Genomic DNA, 26,780 nt, shown 5'->3' with positions numbered 1-26,780 from the left:
GTTCTGTCTTTAATTTTATATTATCAAACATAGGATAGTAGAACTATAAATTTTATACACATACACACACTCTGTCCTACTACATTGACTTGAAATTTAGTTCATTTATCCTGGTGGCATCAGGACTCGATTCCACTCTTCCTTCAAGTTGACCCAGAACTGCGTAGCACTTGTGATTCTCAGAGTTGGGAGTCAAAGGAAGAAATAATAATACCCAAACTCATTCTATCAAGAGTAATAGAATTCTTAGGATTAAGATAAAAAGGGATAGGAGTTGGGCATGATTGCAAGGTGAACTTGCATTATGAACCACATCTTTACAGTGATATATTAAAAGGGATAGAGGAGCTCAGAATTTATCATTTATCTTAGAGATTCAGTTGCCATATATGAAGTCAAAAATAGTCTATAAAAATAAAATTCTAAAGGTGCTTCTAAAAGATGTCACTATGAGTGGACTCCCAGGGACAAGATGAAAAGATGAGTTTTTAATTGTGAAGTTGACTGCTTTTCGTGTTCCTCAATTAGTCTAAGATACTTATAGTTCCTTGGCTAAATTATCTGATTAATTAAATATTTTCAGATCACATGCTTAAACTCAAATTGCCGCTTGAACAAAAATCATTTTGGTTTAACTCCATGAAACACCTTTGGAAAATAATTTGTTGTATTGCACTATTTTCATGCTGCCTTTTTCAGTGTGCCATGACCCATCTTCTTTGCTAGAGACTTACCGTATATAAGGTTGCATAATATGCCAGAAAGACTTTAAAATGTCAGTGATGTAAGTAAGTTGCAAGAGTTTAATGACAAAGCAAACTGTGAGTACCAGTTTCTGATTGTTTTGCAACTTTTAGGAAATACCATTTTCCTAGCTCTTGCATTTTTGTATAGGTATGGAAAAGGGTTGGCAGCTATAGAACAGGAGATATGCTGTAGCGGTTTGAACTGAAGTTTCTGGAATCTCACTGACTCGCGTGTCATCAAAGCTAAACCAGGTTTGGGTCACTGAGTTCTTGCAGAAAGCAGTATAGTGGCCACCATCCAGATCACCAAAGTGGTTCTAGGGGAGGAAGGAATGTCAGACTTAGTATTCATATGCTAATATGCTTAACTATTAGAACAAAAAAGTCAAGAAATACTTTTCATAATTGTCCCTTATACTAAATGAAAAGGATATGATCATTTTATTTAATCATACATATAGTCTAGCCTCTTCTATGTTGTTTTTCATTTCTTTGAACTGCTTATATATTGTACCCTTTGACTATTTAATAGAATCTAAATGAAATAGGATAGTATTTGACTAATTTTTATCACTTAATATTTACTAAGCACTTACTGTTCATAGACTTCTTAAACATTAAAGAAAATTTGAAAATAAGATAGTCATCTTTCCTAAATGAGCTTATAGTTTAATTTCGAAGAAAGGCTTAAATAGACATGAAAAAAGACATTTAATATTGGAACAAGACATTTAGATGACCGCATATTGCTACCATACGTTTGAGAGGGTTGTGTAGCAACAACACCCTCAACCACTTAGGGTCCAAAAAGAACCTGTTCCATTCTCTTTTTCCCTTGTCTTTTCTAATTCAGTAAAGAAATGTTTAAAACAAAGACAATGGAGAGCCTCACTTCTCAGAAGGTGGTATGGTATAGAGCAGGGATTGACAAACCATTTGCCTTGGGCCAAATCCAGTTTCCTGCCTGTTTCTGTATGGCCTGTGAGATAAGAATGCATTTTATATTTTTATATGATTGAAAATATCAAAATAATATTTTATGACATGAAAATTATATGAAATTCAAATTTCAGTGTCCTTAAATAAAGTTTTATGGGAACACAGCCATGCTCATTTGTTTATGCTTTTCACTGGCTGCTTTCACACTACAACAGTAAAGTTGAATAGTTACAACAGAGACTATATGGCCTGCAAAGCCTTAAATATTTACTGTCTGGCATTTTATAGAATAAGGTTACTGACCCCTGGTGTAGAAGGAAGAAAATGGTTTTTTCTTTTTTTTTTTTTTTTTCGTAGTCAATTCTGTGAATTCGGCTCTGATACAAAGGAAGGACCTTTAGGAAGTTATTTAACCTTTCTGAGCTTTAATTCGTCCATCTATTTAAATGACGTAATAAGACCTGCCTTATATAGCTATTGTCAGGTATCATATTATAGAGCCAACATAAGTAGGTACTTATTAAATGTTCCCTTAGACCTTTAGGTTCCTCGCCTCTTCCTTGACATGTTAGAGAAATATCCCAAAGCTGACAACAGATGATACAGGTTCTTGTCCTGGTCCTTGCCATGTGAGCTGACATGCTGCTTTAGCTTCTTTATTTATAAAACAGTTCCCATAATAGTGTGATGTAATTTGAGAAAAACAAAATATCTAGCAGATAGATAGTGCCCAAATAAAGTTCTGAAGTAATCAGAACAGCTGGAATATTATGTTCATTTTTGATGACTTAATGTAAAAACAAATTTTAAAAAATGACAGAAGAGAGTGAAATATCTTTCTAAACTTCCATTTCTAGCAATTATGGGAAATAATTACCTAGCCTGAAAGCCATAGTTATTTAACCGTAAGGAATGCTGAATAAAACATGATAAATACCCTTTGAACTGTGTGGCTGATATGAAAGATTGTATAGTGAGAGTAAACCCCAGAAGTCAAAACCAGAGGAAATGAAAGAGAGCATGATGTGTGGGTGATGCCATGACTGCCTCAGAGTAAAGATAGTTCTTGGTCTCTGTAACCAAGGTGCGTGCATTTTAAAGGTCACACAACAACAAGAAGTAAAGTTAGTAGGTCCTAGCTAGGTGAGGAGTTGGATTGAGATCCATACACATAGCCAGGACTCTTAAATAAGAGATTCACCCCCCAAAAGGATAAACTAGGAAAGGAAATCCATCCTCTAGTGCTTGTCTTAGCTTAGATTGTAGGTGCAGAGAATAAGTCATTCCTTCAAACTTGTTACAGTGTATCTGCCTTCTCACTGGTTTAGGATTCAAATTTATACTTCCTGTGTGGTTTCAGAATCTTCTGAATTTAATGTAAAGTATTTTGGGGGAGCTAGGCAGAAGAAAGAGAATTACTTTATGGATTGATGCACCTTAATTCAGGCTACACAGGATACCCACATAAAAATCCCCAGCAATGTTGAGTTCACAAATCAAAATTACAGAATGTACAAGGAAACAATTCACCATAAGAGTCAGAAGTCAGTAAATAACAAGACTAAACCCCCAAAGATTTTAGATAATAGAATTATTAGAGATTACAAAGCATATTTAAAATTATTATAGACATATGAGAAGGAAGCTAACTTTAACCAAAAAATGCTTCCAGAAATGAAAAATGTACTACTTGAAATTAAAATTTTAGTGTAGAGAGGCAGGTCCAAGATAGCATAGGAGGACACTGAGCTTGTCACCTTCTAAGAACAGAACGTATATCTGTATTTAGAGCCATTCATCCTGAGAGACAACTGAGGGTCAATTGAACAGCTTCTGCGCAATAAAAGAGACCACACAGAGGAGGTGGAACCACAAGAGCTCTCCAGGAGCTGAGGGAACGCGACCAGAGGAACCAGTGAGCACCTTTGTTTGCGTTTTCCCTGCGCTTAGATAGTAGGTGGGAGTCCTATACAGGTGCTCTAGCTGACCTGCAGGGCCTCTATAATGCAACCCCAGCTGCCCCTCCTGGAGCTAGGTCCAAAAAGACAAATAGGGTGCCATAGTGCATGCACAGGACCCCTCCACCTGGAGATTGATCCCCCAGTTTGGCAGCGCACTGCTGTGTGCACCCACTGGGCTATGTGTGTATGTGGGGCTCCCCTGCCTAGGAAGTGGAGAACTAGCAAAGCACTGCAGCACCTGCAGTAGAGCTGCCCCTCCAGAGAAAGTGCAGAGATAGGGGGCGTGCTGCATGAGCACATAGGTTTGCCCTGCCCAGAGAAAAGTGTGGAACTGAGTGCTGTGATGTGCACGCACAAGGCTGCCCCATCTGGAGATAATGAGGAACTAGGGGGCTGCTGCTGTGAGCACACAAGAGGCTGACCTGCCTGGAGAGGGTGCAGAAGTGATGGGGCACTGCAGTGTGAGCGCACAGCTACCCCACCGAGACAAAGTGCAGAACTAGCAAAGTACAGTGCACACACACACACAGCTGCCCTGTCCCAAGTGTGGAACTAGTATGGTGCTGTGAAATGCGCACAGGGCAACCCTGTCCACATCTGGCTTGGGCAATAGACAATTGAAGCAACAGGGTCCACCAAGCACAACAGGCAGCCCCACCTGGATCAGAAAGTCAAGGAAAGGCATCCACCTCAACTTTCTGGCCACAGACAGCCAGAACAATAGGAAGATACCACGTGTGTACACTATGCTGCCCTGCTCCGGATCCAATCCTGACCAGGAGACAAACCAGGCACCACACACAAACACAGCCTGATTACAATTAGCCTGCCAAAACCATCCAGCACACAATCTATACAAAGGATACTTTTTCAAGATTGGGAGAGATAGCTACTTCATCTAACTCATAGGAACACAGAAAGTCAAACAAAATGGGGAGACAGAAGGATATGCCCCAAATAAAGGAATAAAAAAAGTGGGGGGGATAATTTGCTTGACAAAGAATTCAAAGAAATGGTAATAAGGATGCTCAACAAACCTGAGAGTAGAATTAGAGGACCTCAGAACATCAACAAAGGTTTAGAAAATACAATAAAGAACCAATCAGTTAAAGACTACAACAACTGAAATGAAAAAGACATTAGAAGGAATCAACAGATTAGCTAGTACAGAATAGATTAGCAACCTGGAAGATAAAACGTGTTAGTCATTCAATCAGAATAGCAAAATGGAAAAAAATTTAAAAATTGAGAATAGCGTAAGAGCCCTCAGAGAACATCAAGCATGCTAACATTTTCATTATAGGAATTTCAAAAGAGAAAGAGGAAGAAATAATGGTGAAAACTGTCCTAATCTGAGAAAGGAAACAAACATCTGGATCCAGAAAGCATAGAGAGTTCCAAACAAGATGAACCCATAGAAGCCCACACCAACACACTGTAATTAAAATGGCAAAAGTTAAGGATAAAGACAGAATCTTGAAGGCAGCAAGAAAGAAATGAGCCATATAAAAGAGAAACCCATAAGGCTATCAGCTGATTTCTCATCATCAAATTTACAGTCCAGAAGGGAGTGGCAGTAAATATTTAAAGTGCTGAAAGAAAGTAACCTACAACCTAGAATGCTATACCCAGCAAGGTTATTCAGAATTGAAGGAGAGAGAGAGAGTTTCTCAGACAAGCAAAAATTAAAGTTCACCACAACTAAACCAGCTTTACAAATAAGCAACCATGAACCCAGCACAAGTGGTGGCTGACCTCACCTCACATCATGGTACCCACAAAAATGTCCCAAGCCTAGTACAAGAGGTGGCTAGCCTTAGCACAGCATAGTCTCAAGTGCTTCCAAGCCCATCACAAGCTGCAGTCAAACACAGATCACCTTGGAGCTCCTACGAAGAGTCCCCAAGCCAGGCACAAGTGGAAGCTGACCTTGACCTGAACCAGAGCCCCTCCCGAGAGGATCCAGAACCAATACACCCAGTGGCCAGCTTCAGACCACACCAGAGCACCATCTAACCGACTCCACAAGCAACACACATGAAGGGCAGACTTGGCTGGCACCAGAGCTCTGATAAATTGACTCCCACTCCATGGGGTCTGCCCCTGCACAACAGCTCATCCACTGTAGTCACAGCAGGCCTCATAGCCAGTCAGCCTGAGAGTCAGCCCTACAAACAGATGTGCCAACAGAAATTGAGGTTCAACTACAACAGGAGGGCACACACCATCCACATAGGGGATATCTTGGGAGCACTTGGCTCAGATGACCAGAAAGACTGCACTATAGACCCCACAGGACGCCTTCTACATAAGCCTATTCTGTCAAGACTGGGAGATATAGCACATCTACCTAATAGATAGAAACAAACACAGGGGGGTAGCCAAAGTGAGTAGACAAACATGTCTCAAATGAAAGAACAGGACTAAACTCCAGAAGAACTAAATGAAATGGAGACAAGCAACCTACCAGATATAGAGTTCAAAATGCTGGCTATAAGGATGCTCAATGAACTTAGGGGAGGAATAGAACCCAGTGAGAACTTCAACAAAGGGAGAGAAAAGAGAAAAAAAGGAGAAGGAGAACGTAAAAAAGAACCGGTCAGAAATGAAGAATACAATATATGAAATGAAGACTACATTAGAGGAAATTAAGTACAGTTTAGATGAACCAGAGGTCCAAACAGCAATCTGGAAGTCAAAGTAGTGGAAAACACCCATTCAAAACAGCAAAAAGAAAAAAAAATGTTAAAGATGAGGATAGTTTAATGGACCTCTGGGACAACATCAAGCATACCAACATTTGCATCATGGGAATACCAGAAAGAGAAGAGAGAGAGCAGGGGGTTGAAAACCTCTTTAAAGAAATATTGATAAAATTTCTCTGTACCTGGCAAAGGAAATAGATATACAAGTCCAGGAAGTGCAGAGTCCCAAACAAGATGAACCCAGAGATGTCCACACCAAGTCACATCACAGTTAAAATGCCAAAGGTTAAAGACAAAGACTCTTAAAAGCAGCGATAGAAAAGCACACACTTACATACAAGGGAGCTACCATAAGACTGTCAGCTGAACCAAACTTGCATCCCAGGAATAAATCCCATTTGATCCTGATGTATAATCTTTTTAATGTATTGCATAATTTGGTTCGCTAACATTTTGTTGAAGATTTTTGCATTTATGTTCATCAGGGACATTTACCTATAATTTTTTTGTGCTGTCTTTTTTGGTTTTGTTATCAGGGTAATGCTAGCCTCATAAAATGAGTTTGGGAGTTTTTCCTCATTTTTTTTTGGAATAGTTTGAGAAGGATAGGTATTCTTCTTTCAATGTCTCCTAAAATGCATCTGTGTGGCCACCTAGTCTAGGACTTTGGTTTCTTGCAACGTTTTTGATCAGTTATCAGTCTGTTCAATATTCGGTTTCTTCCTGATTCAGTGTTGGAGATTGTATGCTTCTAGAAATTTATCCATTTCTTCCAGGTTGTCCAATTTATTGGCATATAATTGTTTGTAGTATTTTCTTATAATCGTTTGTGTTTCTGTGGTGTCAATTGTCATTTCTCCTCTTTCATTTCTGATTTTATGCGAGCCCTCTCTTTTTTTTCTTGATGAGTCTGGCTAAAGGTTTATCAATTAGTATTATTTTATATTATATCTTTTCAAAGAACCAGCTCTTAGTTTCACTGATCATTTTTAAAAAATCTATTTTGTTTATTTCTGCCCATATCTTTATTATTTCATTTCTTCTACTCACTTTATGCTTAGTTTGTTCTTTTTCTAGTTCTCTTAAGTAGGTGTCACATTAAGGTAGGTGTAAGGTTAGATTATTTAAAATTTCTCTTGTTTCTTGTGATAAGCCTGTATTGCTATCTATTTTCCTTACTAACCAAAGCAATCTACGGATTCAGTGCAATCCCTATTAAAATACCAATTGCGCTTTTTACAGAACTAGAACAAATAATCCCAAAATTTATATGGAACCACAAAAGACCCCAAAAGAAGAACAAAGTTGAAGGTATCATGCTACCTGATATCAAACTATACTACAAACCTACAGCATGGTACTGGCATAAAAGTAGACACATTGATCAATGGAACAGAATGAGAGCCTAGAAATAAACCCATAGCTACATGGTCAATGAATCTATGACAAAGGAGGCAATAATATAAAATGGGGCAAAGACAGTCTGTTCAATAAATGTTGTTGGAAAAACTGAACAGATGTGCAAATAAAATGAAACCACACCACTTTCTTACCCCATATGCAAAAATGAACTCAAAATGAATTAAAGACTTAAATGTAAGACCTGAAACCAAAAAACTAGAAGAAAATAGGTAGCAATCTATTTGACATCAGTCTTATTAATATCTTTTTTGTATATGTCCCTTTGAGCAAGAGAAACCAAAGCAAAAATAAACAAATGGGACATCATCAAACTAAAGAGCTTCTTCTGCACAGCGTAGTAATCCACCAACAAAACAAAAAGACAACTTACTAAATAGAAGATATTCACAAATAATATGTCTGATAAAAGGTTGATATCCAAAATATATAAAGAACTCATACAAATCAATAATAAAAAAAAAAAACAATCTGACCAAAAAAATGCAGAGGACATGAAGAGACATTTCTCCAAAGAAGACATACAGATGGCCAACAGACACATGAAAAGTTGCTCAACATCACTAATCATCAGGGGAAAGCAAATCAAAACTACAATGAGATACCACGTCATACCAATCAGGATGGCTATTATCAAAAATTCAACAAATAACCAGTGTTAGCAAGCATGTGGAGAAAAGCGAACCCTTGTGCACTGTTGTAAATTGGTGCAGTCACTACGGAAAACAGAATGGAGATTCCTTAAAAAACTAAAAATAGAGCTGACGTGCAACCTAGTAATTCTACTTCTTGATATTTATATAAAGAAAACAAAAACACTAATTTGAAAAGATACATGCAACTCTAAATTCAGTGCAGCATTATTTATAATAGCCAAGAACTGGAAGAAATCTAATTGTCCATCAATAGATGAATGGATAAAAAATGTGATACCCACGCATGCACACACAAACACACACTGTGGAATATTACTCAGCAATAAAAAAGAATGAAATCCTGCCATTTGCAACAACATGGATGGACCCAATCATTTTATGTTAAATGAAATGAGTCAAAGACAAATACTGCACGATTTCACTTACATATGGAATTTTTAAAATGTCAAAACACATGAACAAACAAAACAAAAACATATTTATGGGAAAAAATTGATAATTTTCAAAGGGGCAGAGGTTGGAGGAATGGGTAGAAAATGTGAAGGAATATAGTCAATAACAGTGTGATAAGTTCACATAGTGACAGGTGGTTACTAAACTTAGTGTGATGATCACCTCATAAGATATATGAATGTTAAATCGCTGTGCTCTACACCTGAAACTACTAACATTGTATGCCAACTATATTTTAATAAAAAAATAATAAAAATTAATGTAGAGTTAAATGTACATAAAATTGGAGAATGAATAAACTAAAAATGAAACTGAGGAGGTTACTCTGAATACAGTAGCGATGGAAAATTGAATGAGTATATCTCTAGTAAACATTCTGGAAGAGGAAAATAGAGAGTATAAGAGCAAGACAATATAACAAGGGACAATGACTGAAAATGATTAATGGAAGACATGAATCTTCAAATTTAGGAAATACAATGAACCAAGGGTAAATAAAAATAATACTACAGAACAATATAAACAAAAAGAAAAAAATCTTAAAAAGCAACCAGAAAGAAAAGATTACCCGCCACACACACACACAAATTACAAACCTGATGGTACAATTTCTCCATGGCAGTCATAGAAACCAGAAATAATAAAATAGCTTCAAAATGATGAAAAGAAATAACTGTTAATGTAGAATTTGGTGTCTAGCTAAATTATTCAAGAATCAAAGTGAACTAAAGACTTTTTCAGTTAAAGACTGAGAGACTTTAGGATAACAGATCTTCACTGAAAGATCTACCTAAATAAGTCCCACACGAATAAATGAAATGAATTCAGATTATAAACATGATAAATAAAAGAACAGTTAACAAAAAAATTTGATAAAGATCCTATTTAATCTAAACCAATAAGAACTAGAACTAGAACATAGTATAAAACCATGTTAAATAATATCAATATCTACTTTGGAGGAACCTGTATATATAAAAACATTAAAACCAAAATGTTGGAAAACAATAATATTGGGTCATCAAAGTTACAGTGTTGTATGATCCTTTCATTTGTTTGAGAGTATAATATAGGGATCTTAATTAACTTAAGGCTTTAACTCATGTATGGAAACTGAAGTTTTAAGGGTAATTGCAAAAGAAGCTAAATAAAATGTGTAATCTCAAAAGTCATAGAGGGAAAGTAAACGAAAGAAAACTATCAATTTATTAGTAGGCAAGAAAAAAGGGAGAAATGACTGAAGAAATCAGATTAACATAAAGCACACAGGAGACAACAGAAACAAATTCAAATTTATTACTAGTTGAAATATATAGAAATGTACTAAATTTACTAGACAGAGATTGACAGAATTGTAAAATCTAGCTCTATATTCTACACTATCATTCAGAACTCAGGTTGAATTTAAAGGGAGAGGAAAGATACAGTAGATAGATACTATCTAAAGAAAGATGGAGTAGCTATATATGCATCAGTTAAAATGGAGTTCAAGACAAAAAGCATTATAAATGATACTAAGTCACTTTATTATAAAAAAAAGTTTAAACACCGAAAAATTTATAATTGTAAAGTGGTATGCACCTACAAAATAGATTTGTTAAAAAAAAATTGACAACTTTAAGGAGATTTTGTCAAGTTTGTTATCATGATGGTATATATTTACTACATGTCATTATATTATCTATATTTATATATTATAAATATATTTGTCTAAAATAATAATGACCAAATTGTATTTATCCCAGCAATACAAGAGTAGTAAAATTAGGAAATCTATAAATGTAATTGACCATATTAACAGATTAAAAAGGGTCCAGGGAAGCTATAGCATCTCAATTACCGTGGAACAAAAGATTTAATAAAATTCAATACCTTTTACAAACATGCACAAAATTGTTAGCAAACTGGAATAGAAGGAAGTATCCATAACCTCATGAAGTGTAACTACTTAAAATTTACAGCAAGCATCATTTTTTTATTATTCCCTTTAAAATCAAGAAAAGGATATTTTAACACATTTTGATCAACTATCAATTAGTCAAACAGTTGAAAAAATAGTATAGAGATAGCTTTAAACAACACAAGCTTAATTTCCATGACATAAAGAACCTGGATCCTAATAAATGAAATACACAAGTCTCAACAAATGTCTAAGAATTACTTTCAGAGAGATCATAATCTTTGAACATAATACTATAAAATTAGTAGTCAAGACGAAAAATATACCCTTGAATTCCCATACTTTGAGGAAGTTAAAAAAAAAACACTTCTAAGTAACTTTTATAGCAAATAAGAAACCATCATATAAATTTTAAAAACTTAGAAATAAACAATAATGAAAATACTATATCAAAATATGGGATGCAGTAATGTCTGAGATTGTCTTTAAGATAACATGGTTTGCATTTTTCTACACGTATTTTACTTTTACAAAAAGTTTATTTAAAAAAAAATGAAGAAATAGAAATCCCGAATAGATCTATAATGGCTAAAGAAAATTGAGCCAATATTTAAAAATCCACCCACCAAGAATAAAAATTCCAGGACCAGATGGTTTTTCTGTTTAATTCTATCAGACTTTCAAGAAACAAGTTATTTTTATCTTATACAAACTGTACCAGAGCACAGAAAAGAATGGCCAACTCATTTTATGAGGCTAGAATAAGGCCGATCCCCAAAACAAAACAAAAAAAAGGACAGTATGGGAAAGTTATGGTTTAGTTTCTCAATTGTGCAAATAGACATAAAAAAATGTAAAAACATTTCGAACCAAAAAAAAAAAAGATCAAATAGAAAATTAATGTAGTTAGCTATATTAATAGATTAAAGGAGAGATTTAGATCAGTTGTCCTCAAAATGTGGTCTGGGAAGACACACACATATATATTGACAACGTGTTTCCTGTGTTAGCTAATGGCAATGCATTCTATAAAGTAGTTTGTAAAAGCAAAATACTGGAAAGAACCTAACTGCCCAGCAAGAGGAAAAATGATAGATAGATACAATGGTTTACTAGAAGCAGTTAAAGTGAATGCACCAAAGCTAATGTATCAACATGGATTAATATCATAAAAGCAGGGAGGGAAAAAAGAGAAGAATATGTGTGGCACGATACCAGATATATAAAACATTCAAAAGCAATTATACATAACATGTATAGACACAAACATGTGTGATAGAAGTATGAAAGAATGCTTAAGAATAATACACTCCCATTTCAGGACAGCAGTCACAACAGGGAAGGGAGCAGAGTGGGATCATTAAAGATGATGCATGGGGGGCTCGATTTTATCTATAACGTTTTATTCTTCAGTGGAAGGTAATGCGAAGACTCATCATCTGTTTTCTGTGCCTAAAATATTTTATAATCTTAAAAACAGTTTTTCTAGAAACCAGTCATTTGAAGAGGATTGAAGGAAGTAAATAGTGTTTAGTGTGTGATGGCTATTTTCAAATATTTGAAGGGACATCACATAAAAGGAAAACAATGAATGTGTTCTGTTTTTGCTAACGTGTGTACAAGCATTTAACCATAAAGCCACATACATATTACTATTACTAGTTCAGAGAACAGAATTAGGTCACGTGGATGAAATTATGAGGAGGGCAGATTTGGACCCAGTATAGAGACATATGTTAGGAATCAGAGGCAGCATAACATTGTAGGGAGAGCAGGACATTTGGAGCCGCCCTGCCTGACTTCAGTTCTGGCTCTGCCCTTAGCAGGCAGTATGAGTGGGGCAGGTTGTTTAACCTCTATGTGTCTGCTTCCCATTCTGTAAAATAAGGATAATAATAGTGCCTACTCTCATATAAAGTGCTTAGATCAGTGCTTGCTACACAGCAAGCACTACAAGCTTGTAAAATAAATCAAATCTGCCAGATAAAGAGCCTGCCTTGTAAAGCGGTAAGCTCTTCGAGGGCTCATGGAAAGGCTGAATAAAGCTCTGTTAAGGGTGGTATAGATGTATCCTTCCTTTTTGGTCTAGATTAGTACTCCTCAAACTTCAGTATGCGTTTGAAACACATGGGGAGCTTGCAAAAATGTATGTCTGAGTCAGTAAGTCTGGGATGGAGCCTGAGATCCTTTATTCTAACAGGTGGTGCCAATGCTATGGGTTTCCTAGACTACATCTTGAGTAGCAGAGCTCTATATGGCCTTTCCCTGTGGCCATACATTATAGTTTCAAAGATGCCTAGTTCTTATTTCTGATTAACAGTCAATCTGCAGTAAATTCTAAATATATTTATCTTTCAAAACCAACTTTTAACCACTCCATTAACGAATAATTTGAACACTAAAACGATTAAGAATTTATAGGCAGCTTAGGGTGACTTTTTATACAAATGTATATCTTTTCATAATATAGATAATTATATAATTTTTAATAAATTCAGCTTTTGGGGGGTTTTCTTAAACAGAAACACTTACAATGAGAAATTAAAACAGTAAAATAGAGGGGAGGCAGTTCCTGAATCATTTTGGAATCCACGTCAGATTTATATTTCATATGACAAAGAAGATGTCGATCTAGATTTCCAAATAAGGGAGTGAAAGAAGGGAAACCATATTTGAGGGCAGGAAAAATTAGAAAGAAGAAGTAAGTCATTATAAGTAAGAAGAAGTGAAAAGAAAAAGTAAAGAAGTGTCATTTTTTTTTTAAATTTGAAGGTGTGATTCTGAGAAATGTTCAAGAGAAAGACCAGTGGGATTAACTTTTTATATTAATTTAACAATAAGTTGAATAGGCAAATTAGACTCAGTGTATCAGAGGACTCTGGTGAATCATCTTGGGCCCTGGGAGGAGTCCCGCCTATCTGATATGGACACAACTGGACCTCCAGGTTCGAGCTGAAATATGAGTATGTTCTGAAGGAACACTGACACAGAACAGAAACCCAGAGAATGGTTTGGTGCTTGGAGATGGCTGATGTAGGAAGTTCTGGATGATTTGGTCTGAATTATACCCTCTGCTTTCTTTCCGTCAGGGAGTCCTCAATGATGACAGTTGACATAGAGCCAAAGGGAAATCCCAGTGAGTCTATGATGGTTATGTACCCAGTGTTGGGGTTTTTGGCCACAGAGTGGCTCATGATTATTCAACATAAAGCTATTGGACTAAACTTCTGCTGCCCCCAGAGCACAATTTACAAATGTTCCTAGATCTGAAATGGCCACTGAGTAAAAGGAAAGTGAGGTGGCTGTGACCAGGACATATTAGTTTTTCACAGTTCTACTTTTTGAGATTGAAGAAGGGAGTTTCCAGGATCTATGTTTTGTTTCAAAAAAGAAACATGTAAGAGAAGTCAAGGAAAGATAGAAGTAGGCATTTAAGCAGATAATTCTACAGTTTTCTTTAAATTTGGGTTATTTTAAATAGTTGTAGTTTTCTACTTACCACCACTGCACAGAGGTTATATTTAGGATGTTTCCGAAAAATTGGACAAATATAAGGAGTAAGATCCAAGTTAGTGAGTGGGTAATGAATATCTGTTCTCAATTTCCTTTTTGTTGTACCCAAAATGTCAAACCTGGAGAGATAATAAATGTGTGAAATATAAAATAAGCTTGTGAACCATTCATGAGGGAAGTCTGCATACTTTGATAAATTCCAAGTATAGTTAAAAGTAATTTCTTAGAAAGATTATTTGGTACAAAACCTCCACATAAATTTTTTTTCTTATTTACATATATTTAGAACCTCCACATCCAAAGGTCTCGCCAAAACTGAGACTGGAGTGGACCAGGAACTGGAGTCAGGGTATGAGACAGTGTAGAGTCAATCTAGTGAGAGAAAAAGAAAAAGAGAAAGCCAGTAGCGAAACTGGGGAAGTAGAAATCACAGTGATAACTTCCTGGAGACTTCACTCCAGCTGATGCTGTACTGTTCACTCTAACCAAGCTGACTCGGCTTTCCTTATCTTGATTTCAGCATGCATTATCTGGGCAGTGTCCTGTCTTCCAGCTCTGAGGTTTTAATATACCTTTAATAAGATAAAATTTAGTGAAACTCTTGTCACATTCTCTATTTGTTATATAGATCAGCAGATCCCAAAGCTGAGCTCACATGAGAATCACCCTGGAGCTTCTTAAAAAATAAGTTATATTCCTTTGGGAAAAAATGGATGATATAAAATTATTGTTAAATTTCTTGGGCGTGATAATTAATGGTGTAGTGATTATGTAGGAGAATGTCCTTATTCTCAAGTGATACATGCTGAAGCATTTAAGCATGAAATGTCATGATGTTTGCTTCTAAATTCAGATGATTCCACTAATAAAATAGAAAGGAAGGAGGGAGGGAAGGAGGGAAGGTGAAAGGAACAGAGAGACAGAAAGAGAAAAGAAATGTGGCAAAGTGTTACCAACTAATTAAGATTTTAGGGTATATGGGTATTCATTATACATTTTTGCAACTTTTTTTGTATATTTGAAAACTTTTTAAAATAAAAATTGGGGGGTGGCTATAAAAATTAAAATAGTGATGCTTAGACTCTACCTCAGTCCTGTGGAATCAGAATTCCCAAGGGTGGGGTCAGGGAATTTATTTTTTAAAAGCGCCCAAAGTGAGTGCCAAATGTCTATCAAGAGAGGAATAAACAAAATATGATATACCATGGAATATCATCCAGCCATAAAAAGGAATGAACTTCTTTGGCACATGTCACAATATGGATGAACTTTGAAAACATGCTAAGTGAAATAGGCCAGCAAAAAGGATAAATGTGTAATTCCACTTACACGAAGTACCAAGAATAGGCAAATTTATAGACACAGAACATAGAAGTTGCCAGGGGTTGAGGGGGAGGCAGAATGGGTAGTTATTGCTTAATGGGGTACACAGTTTCTGTTTGGGGTGATGAAAAAGTTTTGGAAATAGTGGTGATGGTTGCATAACATTGTGAATATAATTAAAGCCAATGAAGTATGCACTTAAAATGGTTAAAATGGTAAATTTCATGTTCATATATTTACCACAAATTTTTTTGACTTTTTTTTTTGTGTGTGTGTGACATTGGTTAACAATTTTACCACAAAATTTTTAAATTTAATGTAATATATTGAATATCACTGAATTGTACACTTTAAATGGGTAAATTATATGGTATGTGAATTATATCTTGATAAAGCTGTTCAAAAAAATCTCATAAAATGTCAAAATCCATACCTTTTTAAGTGAAAGATCATTATTTTTGGTGCTTTGGAAATACTGGCCCTCACGGCTGTTTCTTGCTTGGTTTCACAAAAGGAACAGTGAATTTGGTTGTTCCAGGTCAGTGTGTCTTGTTGGAAAAAACTTTGGAGACAGTCCTGCTGAGGTAAAAAGCATTTGGTGACCAAAATGGATCAACGGCAACCTGGAATCTGTTTATATTAGAACTTCGAAAGAGCTGTAGAAATGTATTCCTTGATGCTTTCTCAAAGTCAACAGGTCTAGGAAATACCAGTATCATAAGCTGCAACCTGGATAGGTATAAAATCTACTTTGCAAGAGAGATGCTTCTTTCTTGCTTGGTTCCTGAAATGGATCCAAGTGCCCATCCCACTTCTAATCTCTTAATCAGTATTTTAACATTTCTGGTTTATTTCAGAATAATATTGACTGCAGTTTCCACTAACCAAGTCAGGCAGCTGTTTTACATTATTTATCTCATCACAAAAGTGATCTGGTTATTGAATAATGATCATATCTCAGTGTTTTGAGGTGGCCCATAATAAAGACAGCAGAACAGAGAAAATTAGATCACATGCCCACAGAAGACATCCTCAGTGTAGCCAGGCCTCCCGGTTCTGCAAACCATTAACCTAAAGAGGAAGAGGAGCACAGATTCTATTTTCAGTGGACATGTCACCACATCCTTTAGAGTCTCCGGAATTTGATTCCAGCAATCTGTAGCAGTTTGATCTGAGAACAAGTCCAGTTCTGCATACGTAGTAAGATTCTATTCTCCAATTCTGATATGTGAAAACTTTTAATTAATTTATTTATTTTAGGCGAGGCAACCCTTGGTTGACCTCACAAATTGCAAGGACCTTGTCAGCTTACAATCCCTTATTTTTTTATTCTTTACACCTACAGCACCTGGTCTTCCTAGGTTGAAAACTTTTAGTAATAAATGTGCTTTCATAAGATAGGAAGAAAAATACAAATGTGTATTATTCTGCAAGGAAACATATTTGCCCCTGCCTCCTAACTCTTCCTTGCCTTCTACCACCACCACGCTCTCTGTTTACAGATTTCTCATACTATGGTGAAGGAAATTCAAGAGGTAAACTAAGGCACCAGATTCCATTCTATCTTCCCATTTCACAGCTTTTGTCTAAAACATAAGAGCTCAAGATGAGTCAGAATCCTTTATATCTAGTTCCCAAATAGAACCCACTTACCCATCTGTGGTAAGGGCAGGCCATACCTTTTTTTGTAAGAAAGTATAAATCCCCTAAATGTACCAAGCCATTTCAGTACTGAATAAATCCCATTTATTTTTTTCAGTTTCACAGTGAGGCTCTTTTATTGAGTACATTTAGAAATACATCTGAATTCACAGTAACTTTTGGCTGTATATCACTTTTCTATAAAACATTATCATCATGGGCTTCCAATTTCTTTAAGTTATAAAGCAGCCTCTTTCATACCAGAAAAAGTAGGAAACAGCCCTGAGAAAATCCAGGGCTGGGGGAGAGCAAGACAAAAGAAGTGTCCAGGAATAAGAGTCCCTACCTGAAGAGAGCACTCGTATTCAGATGGAATGGGGAGGGAGAGGATGGTGAAGACTTCATTCTTGTAGGTGCAGTTCTCACACTTTAAACACATGATACTATAATTGAGCTGCCCTTCAAACAGCCGGGTGATGATGGAGGACTCATTGGCAGTCACCTTCCTGCAGCATCTTGGAATAGATGTTTTCTCATAGGCCCTTCTTCGGTGGTACTGAATCAAGGAACAAATTTGTCCCAAATCAACTATTGGTGATCAAAAAAATTTTTAATAGAATGACTTGATTTTTTCTATCGGAATGATACATTATTACCAGAAACCATATTGTGGATTCAGACAATAAATAGTGTAAGGTGAGTAAATATTTTATGTGTGGTTTCTGGTAATTCAGTTATTTCCCTCCTTAAGTGAAGCTAAGGAATTATGACATCCTAACCTGGTAAAACACATGACCATGGATGTCCTCATAAGCTGACAGCCTATGATAATGTGACATAGGGTCCTGGAGGAAGTTTTTCCTGGGAAGAGGGTAAGTAAGCTGTTAGACTAGCTGTTAGTTATGCAAGCTGATATAGAGGTAAAATCAAGAAATTTAGCTCTCCTCCAGTCCCTTCAGATTATGTTCCCTAGCCTCTTCTCCTTTCACCATTAGAAAACTTTCTAAAAAGAGCAAATCTTAAATTCCTAAGGCAGCCCTATTTAAATAGCCTTGTAGCCTGAATCTAGCTCACACTCAGGAACAGCTTGGCCGGAAAGCACATTCTGACTTCTCAGTGATGTTACGGCCTCAGTAGAATATACATATGGAAGACTCATTAGCTCCACAGTCATCTCTACTTTGCAGCTATGCACACCGCTCTACTTTGGCTTGCTTCTTTCATCACACATTGCTGCCCAGGTCTTCTACCCTGAAGATACTTTAATGCCCCAAAGTCCAAGTTTGATCATGGAAACCAGAATCCTATTTATTTCAAACTGGCTGACTGTGAGGACCTATGTGATTTTACTGACCACAACCCTCCCCTCTGGCTAAATAAAGTGCTGCGTGAATATCTTATTATAGTCAAAATGAAAAATGGAACTAAAGATTACAGATGAGAATGATTAATGACTATAGTTTGCGATCTTTTATGCTAAGTATTTCCTGAATGTTACCTATGAGGTAAGCTAACATCAGCACAAAAACACTGTATAAAGCCAAGGACATGTCTTTGGAGAGTGAGGGTCTCCAATCAAGGTTGAAGGCAGTGAGTCTTGAAATAAAGGCAAAACGCTTAGTAATTGGCAATTTCCTGTTTTGTTAAATGTATGTCCTAATCCAGTGAAGAACACAGGTCAGGCATGTTTGATATGAAGGTGTTTGTGGTGTAGATCTGTCTTTTAATCTAATACCAATCTTTCTAGTTTCTTGGGTTCGTAGTTACCAAGAACATTTATTGTAAGTTGTAGAGTTCTACATGTTACATCTCATGAGGAATATATTTTATTAAAATATGTGATTTTCACTTTATTTATTTATATTAACAATGTTTTTAGCCTTAAAAACAATTTATTATAGTTTTGGTGTAGTTCGTACATTCCTGTGGTAGCTCTTATTCGCAGATCCCTCACTCAGATGTGCTTGTGTGCAGGTTGGGTGTTTTTTGTTGAGTTTTAGATGTTGAGTTATTGTTATTTCAAGGGGAGAGATCTGGGGACATCTCTCACTCTGCCATGCTTCTGACATCACTCCTCCTGTGATTTTCACTTTTAAAAAAGAGTCCATGAAGATGTTATTTGCAAAGGGAACTACATATTAGTGGTTCCAACCTCTGCTTACCACTGGACATACCAAGTGAGCAGTCCCTGAAGATGGCCCCAGACTTTCTGACTCAGTAACACTGGAGTGAGGGCCGTAAAACTGACTTCATAAAAATCCTCCTAGATGATTCTGATGATCAGCTAATTTTGGTTAATACGGACCTCTTCAAATATTAACTTGAGTGTTCCCCATAGAACTCCCAGCACCTATGCTTGGCACAGGTAGGCAATATTACTAAACAAAGACAAGAATGAAAAATGAAAGTTGCTGATAGAGCTGAAGTTCTATCCTATTTCAAGGCCATTAATTCTATTACCTTTTTCAGAGCCTCATGAAGTTCATTCAGGACATAAATCAAGAATTCCTGAGCATCTTGTTGTGTCTTTTTCATAAGCGCTGGGTAGAGGTTGCCAAGAGCCGACCGAAATATTTCTGGTGAGACACAGTCTGAGTCTCCAAGCCACATGTCTGTCATCACATAGGCAAAAGCGGTGGCGACCTCACTGTAATCCCTTGGAAGAAGGAAGGGGAATGTTTCTGGCTGATTTAATGGGGAAAAAAGGCACCTAAAAACTCAAGCATATGGCCGTCAGACCAAAAATAAAGCTGCATTAATTTCTGAGTGACCTTCCTGCTTTTACCCTAGAAATGGTATCTGGGATGCTGCAGTCTCTACTGACTCATTTAGCCCTTAATAGGGATTCCAGCAAATTTCTTCCCTAACCTCACCTTGGGGGAGCAGAGGAAAGGGGCTGGACTGCAGGGGATGCGAATGGTCTTACTTTTGAAGAGCAGTAATGTACTTTCCGGAGAGAAAGTATTCCACCAGCGGTGAGATGCTGCAGAGACACTGTAAGATGGCATTCATGTAGCACGTGTTGCCCAAGTTCCTCAGGCCAGTCACACCCTGGAAATGGGGCTGGTTCTCATCAGCTTCTTTAGCTGGAAAGGTATCATAGTGATCTGTGCACTCTGCGCTGTGTTGGTGCCACGTAGAAAGAAAGGAAAGCATTTCGAGGGAACAAAATATGTACAAATGACAATAAGGGCCTCCAACCTCATGATACAAAGAAGAGTTCTTAATAAGATTTCTGTTAAATTAATTCCCTACCAAGGACAAAAGTATTCAAACCTGGAGTCTAAAATTGCATTTCTTAGCCCAGAACTCTTTGAACAGTGTCGCAGCCAAATAAGCAGAGATAAAAGTTTCTGCCTAAAACCAAAGCAAGAGGACAGAAAATATCAGCCTTTCAGAATCCGAGACTTGCTTGGCTAAAAATGCAAACTTCCCCTCTAAATAACAAAGTATTTCCATTTTTCTGGACAAGTTATTTAATTTTCATTAGTAGTAATAATATTAGATAGTAGTTAATAATGACAATAACCATCTTGTATTGCATTTTCACATTTAATTCTTTAAACAATTCTTTGGGGTAGGTATAATTACTTTTAAATCTTGTGTTATAGATATCATGTGTAAGTGGTTTAGTCATTTGCCCATGGCAATATATTTCGTGATGTGCAGCGCTATGTAAAGAGAAGAAATATTTATCTACCTACCTACTATCTAAGAGTTATTTGGATTTATTAATCATATGTTAAGAGAGTGTGTGTATTACATACATATATATAGACAGAGCATAGTATATACAAGTTATATACATATATTAAGAGCATGTATGTATGTATCTATGTATACATATATATACATATAAAAACACACATATACAGAGAGGAAAAAAGAGAAAGAGCATAGACTTTGTAAACAGACCCTAGTTTAAATCCTAACTCTGCCGCTTACTGCTTACATGGTCTAGGACCCTCATGCCTTCTTCTCATCTATAAAACAGGAGTACTAATACCTGCCTTATAGGTTTATTGTAAGGATTAGATTAAATGATACAAGGCATGTGGCACAGAATACAGTTAATAAGTGATAACTTAAAATATTTTTAAAGAAGTGACTGATCTAAGATGTCCTTAAGAGTAAGCTATAGAATTAAAGCATCCATGTGAATCACCAGACTTGCACAGAGTTGGGAACAAACCGTGGACTCCCAAGGTTCTCTCCACAGAGCTATTACACCAGGAAGCCCAGAGTCATTGTCCTTTAGGATTTGTCTTTCCATCTACTGTGTTTAAAAGTGGATCTCCATGAGATGGCTACCTCACCTCAGTTCCTCTACAAATCTGCCAGTTTGAAAAATGGTCACTGTTGCATGGATGGTCATTTTCACTTTTATTTACCAGTGTCATGGGAGGCCCTGGATTGTCTGTCACTCTTTAGGAATATCTATTGCCTAGATACTAAGTAACATCTTTCCTTCCTTTTGGGGGACTGCCAATGGTCAAAGCTGGGGGAACCCTTCCAAATGTGGCATGTATCCCTACCCCCCTAGCTGAGCTTATCTAGAAAGCTGTAATAGATAGAAGCTCACAGAACATAGTAGATACCGAAGTCATCGGCGGGCAAAGGCCGCTCCGAAGTCATCTTGATGAAACCACGGTGGGCTTTTCACTTCTCTTTAGGAGCGACAGCTAATTCTTTCACCTTCATTTCTCTGAACCTGTTACTTTGGCTCTTTTTGTTTGTAATAAAGGATTTATATGTTCCTCCCTCCCTTTTGGTAGCTGCAAACTGACTTATCTGTTCTTCAGGTACATTCCAACTTGGATTTTTTTATGCATCATAATCCTTTCCATTCCAATATTCTAGCATGTTGCCATGAGTTACTGTTACTTGGTTACTTAAAAAACTTTTAGCAGACTAGATATCAGAGAATGAACTAAATATATAACACCTCTTCCTCCATCACTCAGCTTCTCTTATGTACATGTATTACACACATACACTGAATTAGTGACTATTATGGCAACCCTGCCCACTTTGGGCACTCGTCCTCCCTCCTTAATTCAGAATCTGTAGTGACTGCACCACTCCTAGGACCCGGGGGACTGTTTCTCACCCTGGGGAGGGAGGCAGTTGTATTTTGCTGCTTCTAAAAACACAGCATTGGGATAGACTGAAGTATTTCCCCTCATGGTCATCAATTATAGTGCAAAGGGGATGCAAATGTACACACACACACACACACACACACACGCGCACGCGCGCGCACACACACACACACACACACAATCCCACTAGCGCACCATACAGGGCAAATAGTTTATCATAAAATAAAAGCCGAGAAGTAGCAGAGCACACATGAGCTCCTGAGCTCTCATTTTCTTTATAGAGAACCGTGCTTAAGAAAGCTCTTCAGTCGGCAGGCCCTCCCGCCAATGCTCTAACTAGGTGAAAAGAGGTCAGAGAATATGGGCAACCATGTAGCATGAAAGCAGCCTGGCCGAGGAAGTGGTCTTGTGAGAGTGGGGAGCCTCCGGAACTCCAAAGCTGGTACCAGCCTCTTCTTCTTTTGCACTTAGAATCTGTAGGGAGTAGGTAAAGAGTGAGCCTTTAGGACCAATCCAACTGGTCTTTTCTCAACTCTGCACCAAATAAATGAGGTAATAAAAGAAAAAAAGTCTTCAAAAATGTCAAGAAAGATAAAGAAGGCTGATAATTATTCCAAATGAAAAGAATCTACAGAAACAAGACAATTAAAAATAATACCAATACCGGAATGGATCTTGGATCAGGAAAAAAAAAAAAATGCTATAAAAGGACACTATTGGGACAGTTGATGCAATCCGAATATGGATTATATAAAGTTTTGTACCAATGTTGAATTTTTATCTGAAAAATTATAAAATTGTACTGTTTATTAAAGAGAATGTCCTGGTTCTTAGGAGATACACACTGACGGGTTTAGGGGTAAAGAGGCCTGATATCTGCAACCTGCACTCAAATGGGTCAGGAAAACACCCAGACACACATGACACAGACACACATGAAGAAAGGAGGGAATGTGGAGTAATAAAGCAAATATGAAGCAAATATAGCCAAATATCAGCAAATTAGTGGATCTGAGTGAAGGTATACTGGAGTTCTTTGGATTATTCTTGCAACTCTTCTCAAAGATTGTCTCAAACTAAAAAGTTAAAAAAAATGTAGTAGATATACTTGTAATATGGATTTTTTGCCAACATACAGTACTGGTAAGAAAAAAAAGCAAGGCAACGAAGTCTGCCTATAGCTGTGCATCCCCTCTATGTCCAATTGGTTTTAAAGAAAAGAACACACATATATATATATGCTCAGGCTACACAAAGACATTAAGAATAGTCATTTTTTGACACCTAGATAAGGGATCCTGACAACTAGAGGTATGGACTCTCGCAGCTATTTAATATTTGCGGTCTATTCACAGAAGTGCTTCTTGAAGTCACCTCAGTGGTGGCTTGGCAGAACTTGTATCCTATCATCCTGCTCCTTTTGCAGTGAAGTTCTCCCAAGTCCTTCTGTTTCTCCTAAATCAATGGAATCTTGTTAAAATTTCATTTTGTTTGATGCCAGGAGGTAAAAATACAATTCATATTCATATTTATCTTGTATCTAGGAAACTTTCTAAAGTCTAATTTTAATATAGATTTTTGGATTTTCTTCAAACACATTCAAGTCATCTACAAAAAAGAGTCTTTTTTCCTTTCTGATCCCTGTGCCTTTTATTTCTTCCATTTTGAACCAGCTCCTCCAGTAAAATGCTGAATAGAAGTGGGTAATGGTAGGTATCTTTAGTGCATTCTTGAACTAAGAGGAAAAGCTTTGAATATTTTGCCATTAGTATGATGTTTGCTAAAGGCAGTTTTTTTGAGAGTTGTAATCATGAATGGATATTGAGTGTGACCAGGTTTTTCTGTCTTTTGAGATAATCATGAGATTTTTCTTCTTTATTCTGTTATCATGCTTAATTATTGATGATGGTCATATATTTAACCAATCTTCTATTCCTCGGATAAACCTATATGATGTAGTATCATTTTCAAGAACTGGAGGATTCTATTTGTTAATCTTTTGTTCAAAATTTTTTATGTCTAGTCATGAGTAAGATGACCTATATATTAATGTTCTGAACTATGTGACAAATCACCACAAAATTAGTGATTTAAAACAACACACATTTATTATCTCATAGTTTTCTGTAGGTCAGAGTCCAGGCATGGCTCAGCTGAGACCGCATGTTACATTTAGTTGTCACATTTCTTCCAAGTCCTTCAACCTGAAACAGTTCTATGTATCTTTTCCCCTTTCAAGAACTTAACACATTTGATGATTACTGGACAGTTATCTTAAAAAATATCCCTCAATTTAGGTTTGCCTGGTGTTTCCTCATGATCAGTTCACAATATGCATTTGTAGTAAGAGTATTACACAAGTGCTGCTGTGTTCTTACTGCACTGTATTAGGTGCTATGCAATTTTGATTTGTCCCAACACTGGTGATGTTAACTGTAATCACTAAAGTGGGATCTGCCAGGCTTCTCTACTGTAGTTACTCTTCTCTTTTGTAATCAGAATTTTGTAAGGAGGACTTTGAGCCAAACTTTCACACTTGTTTTAACATTAACCGATGTTGCTCGGCTGGATTAATTATCACTATGGTGGTTACCAAATGATTTTTCTAGTGCTGTTATTCTGACTACATTCATCAGTTGGTACTCTACTATAAATTTTCTCCTTTCCCCATTTACTTCCTCTTTTATTTTAATCAGTATAGTTTCATGAATTCTTACTTTATTCAATGAATTAGAATGTTATAATCATCACTTATTTTTTATCTACAAATTGTCTCAAGAACAGCCAGCAGGGGCCCTTTCAAGAGATTTTCTGTATCCTTTTGACATGCCCCCATCATTCTTTAAGCACTTCCTTACTTTTTGGCACAAGATCTTCCAGACTCGCCTTGTACCTTCCCTGCACCAGTTCTGAAGTCACCCATTTCTCTTAAGAGCCTTGGTTCATTTTAGACAATAGTATTTAGAAACATATCTGAGACATAGGTGTCCCATTATGTTCAATGTTTCCCTATTTGATTGTCCACTCTGCATGTAAATAATCCTTTGTCGCTGCCAACCCCCACCCTCACCGCATCACATCACACAGACACCATCCCCATCTTGCTTCTCTGACACTCTGGGCCAGGTCACAGCTGCCCCACAGCAATCGAAGGACTACCCAGATCGGTCTCAACTAATGGCTTTTAAAATTGTGAACAAAGAAGAAAGGAAATCTGGCTCTCCTTGTTTTTTGCTTCTCTAGTGGATTACTTTTTTTGAACTTCCCTTCACCTCCCTCAGACTCTTGTTTCCTTCTAATTGTCTAGAAGTTATACATTGTTTTTTATTTTTCTATTTATGTTTAAGTATTTTAACAAATATTCATTAGCTCTTGTTAATGTATTTGGGTGCAAGGTTTGTATAGCAAGGGATACCATACTGACCCAACCTATTTAGTTTCTAAGCTCTAAATTGCTTAGAATGAATTCCTGTGAAAATTCTTTAGCTCCTGCCGTCACATAGTTCAAGTCAAGATAGCAAGGGTTATTTTTCAATTAATGTCAAGAATTAATACTTATATCTTTACCCAAATAGATGAGACCTTCAGTATGTTTTACTATCATGTCCTCCTGAATCTTCTTTTCACAATTTTAAAATTCTGATTTAAAGAATTATACCATATATAAATGTCAGCAAGTATTTAACTTTGCAGTTCATGAATCTTTGCTCGCCCATCTTTTATCTCATGTCTTCCTGTTTAGATCCTGAGTACATCCTTAACATTTTCCAAAAACTGGCAAACTTTCTGAGCATGCCATCAAATGGCTTTCAAACTCCTCTTTTCTTAACAATATTGCTTTGCTCCCTTTAGATACTGTGACAGGTGAGAATTCTTGTGATTTTTTTCCTTTGTAAATTTATGTTTTTGCTCTTTATTTGCAGTCACCAAAATGTGGCATTAAGTGGGTCCTTTTATTTTTTTCTTCCCTTCTAGGTCTTTCATTTTGGAACTCCTATTAAATAGTCCTTATTTATTAATCCAGACAGTATTGTGCATCACTTTGTGCCAGTTACTGTGCCAGGTGTTAGTGAATAACATACAAGTCTTTACCTCCATATAGCTTACAATCTGTTGATCACTTGGATTTATTCTCTGTCCAACTCTTCCCACTTATTTCCCATTATTTTGACTTTCTTACATGTGCACTTCTATATGACTGAGCATTTGTACAGTCACTTAAAATTCTCTTAATGTTTTAGTTTTACATTTGTACTCATGGCTACTTTTTACATCTTTTTTTCTTAACTTCACTCTTGAAGGGTAACCTAAAAGTGCCTTAAAATGTTGAAATAACTATGGAGCCAGCTTATGTACTTTGATGCACATTATACACATCTACGTATCTCTTAAGTACGTGCTCATGTTTTAACTATACAAAAG

The 26,780-nt window shown here is 36.5% G+C and overlaps 1 protein-coding gene across 1 annotated transcript; it reads right to left on the bottom strand.

Moving 5' to 3' along the window:
* Positions 1 to 348: 348 nt before the first annotated feature.
* USP50 (ubiquitin specific peptidase 50) lies at positions 349 to 22,497 on the bottom strand. The gene is made up of 7 exons (XM_039889063.1): positions 21,839 to 22,497; positions 20,183 to 20,377; positions 19,717 to 19,912; positions 17,603 to 17,812; positions 16,049 to 16,191; positions 14,279 to 14,411; positions 349 to 1,063 (listed from the first exon to the last, which is right to left on the bottom strand). Exons 1-7 carry the CDS (start codon positions 21,889 to 21,891, stop codon positions 872 to 874), a joined length of 1,122 nt encoding a protein of 373 aa, XP_039744997.1. The 5' UTR covers positions 21,892 to 22,497; the 3' UTR covers positions 349 to 871.
* Between the last annotated feature and the right edge of the window lie 4,283 nt (positions 22,498 to 26,780).

Source organism: Pteropus medius, unplaced genomic scaffold (genome assembly GCF_902729225.1).
Source record: "Pteropus medius unplaced genomic scaffold, Ma_sr-lr_union100, whole genome shotgun sequence".
In the NCBI taxonomy this organism is placed as follows: domain Eukaryota; kingdom Metazoa; phylum Chordata; class Mammalia; order Chiroptera; family Pteropodidae; genus Pteropus; species Pteropus medius.
The sequence above is the reverse complement of the archived record's forward strand: the minus strand, read 5'-3'. Positions and strand labels throughout refer to the sequence as shown.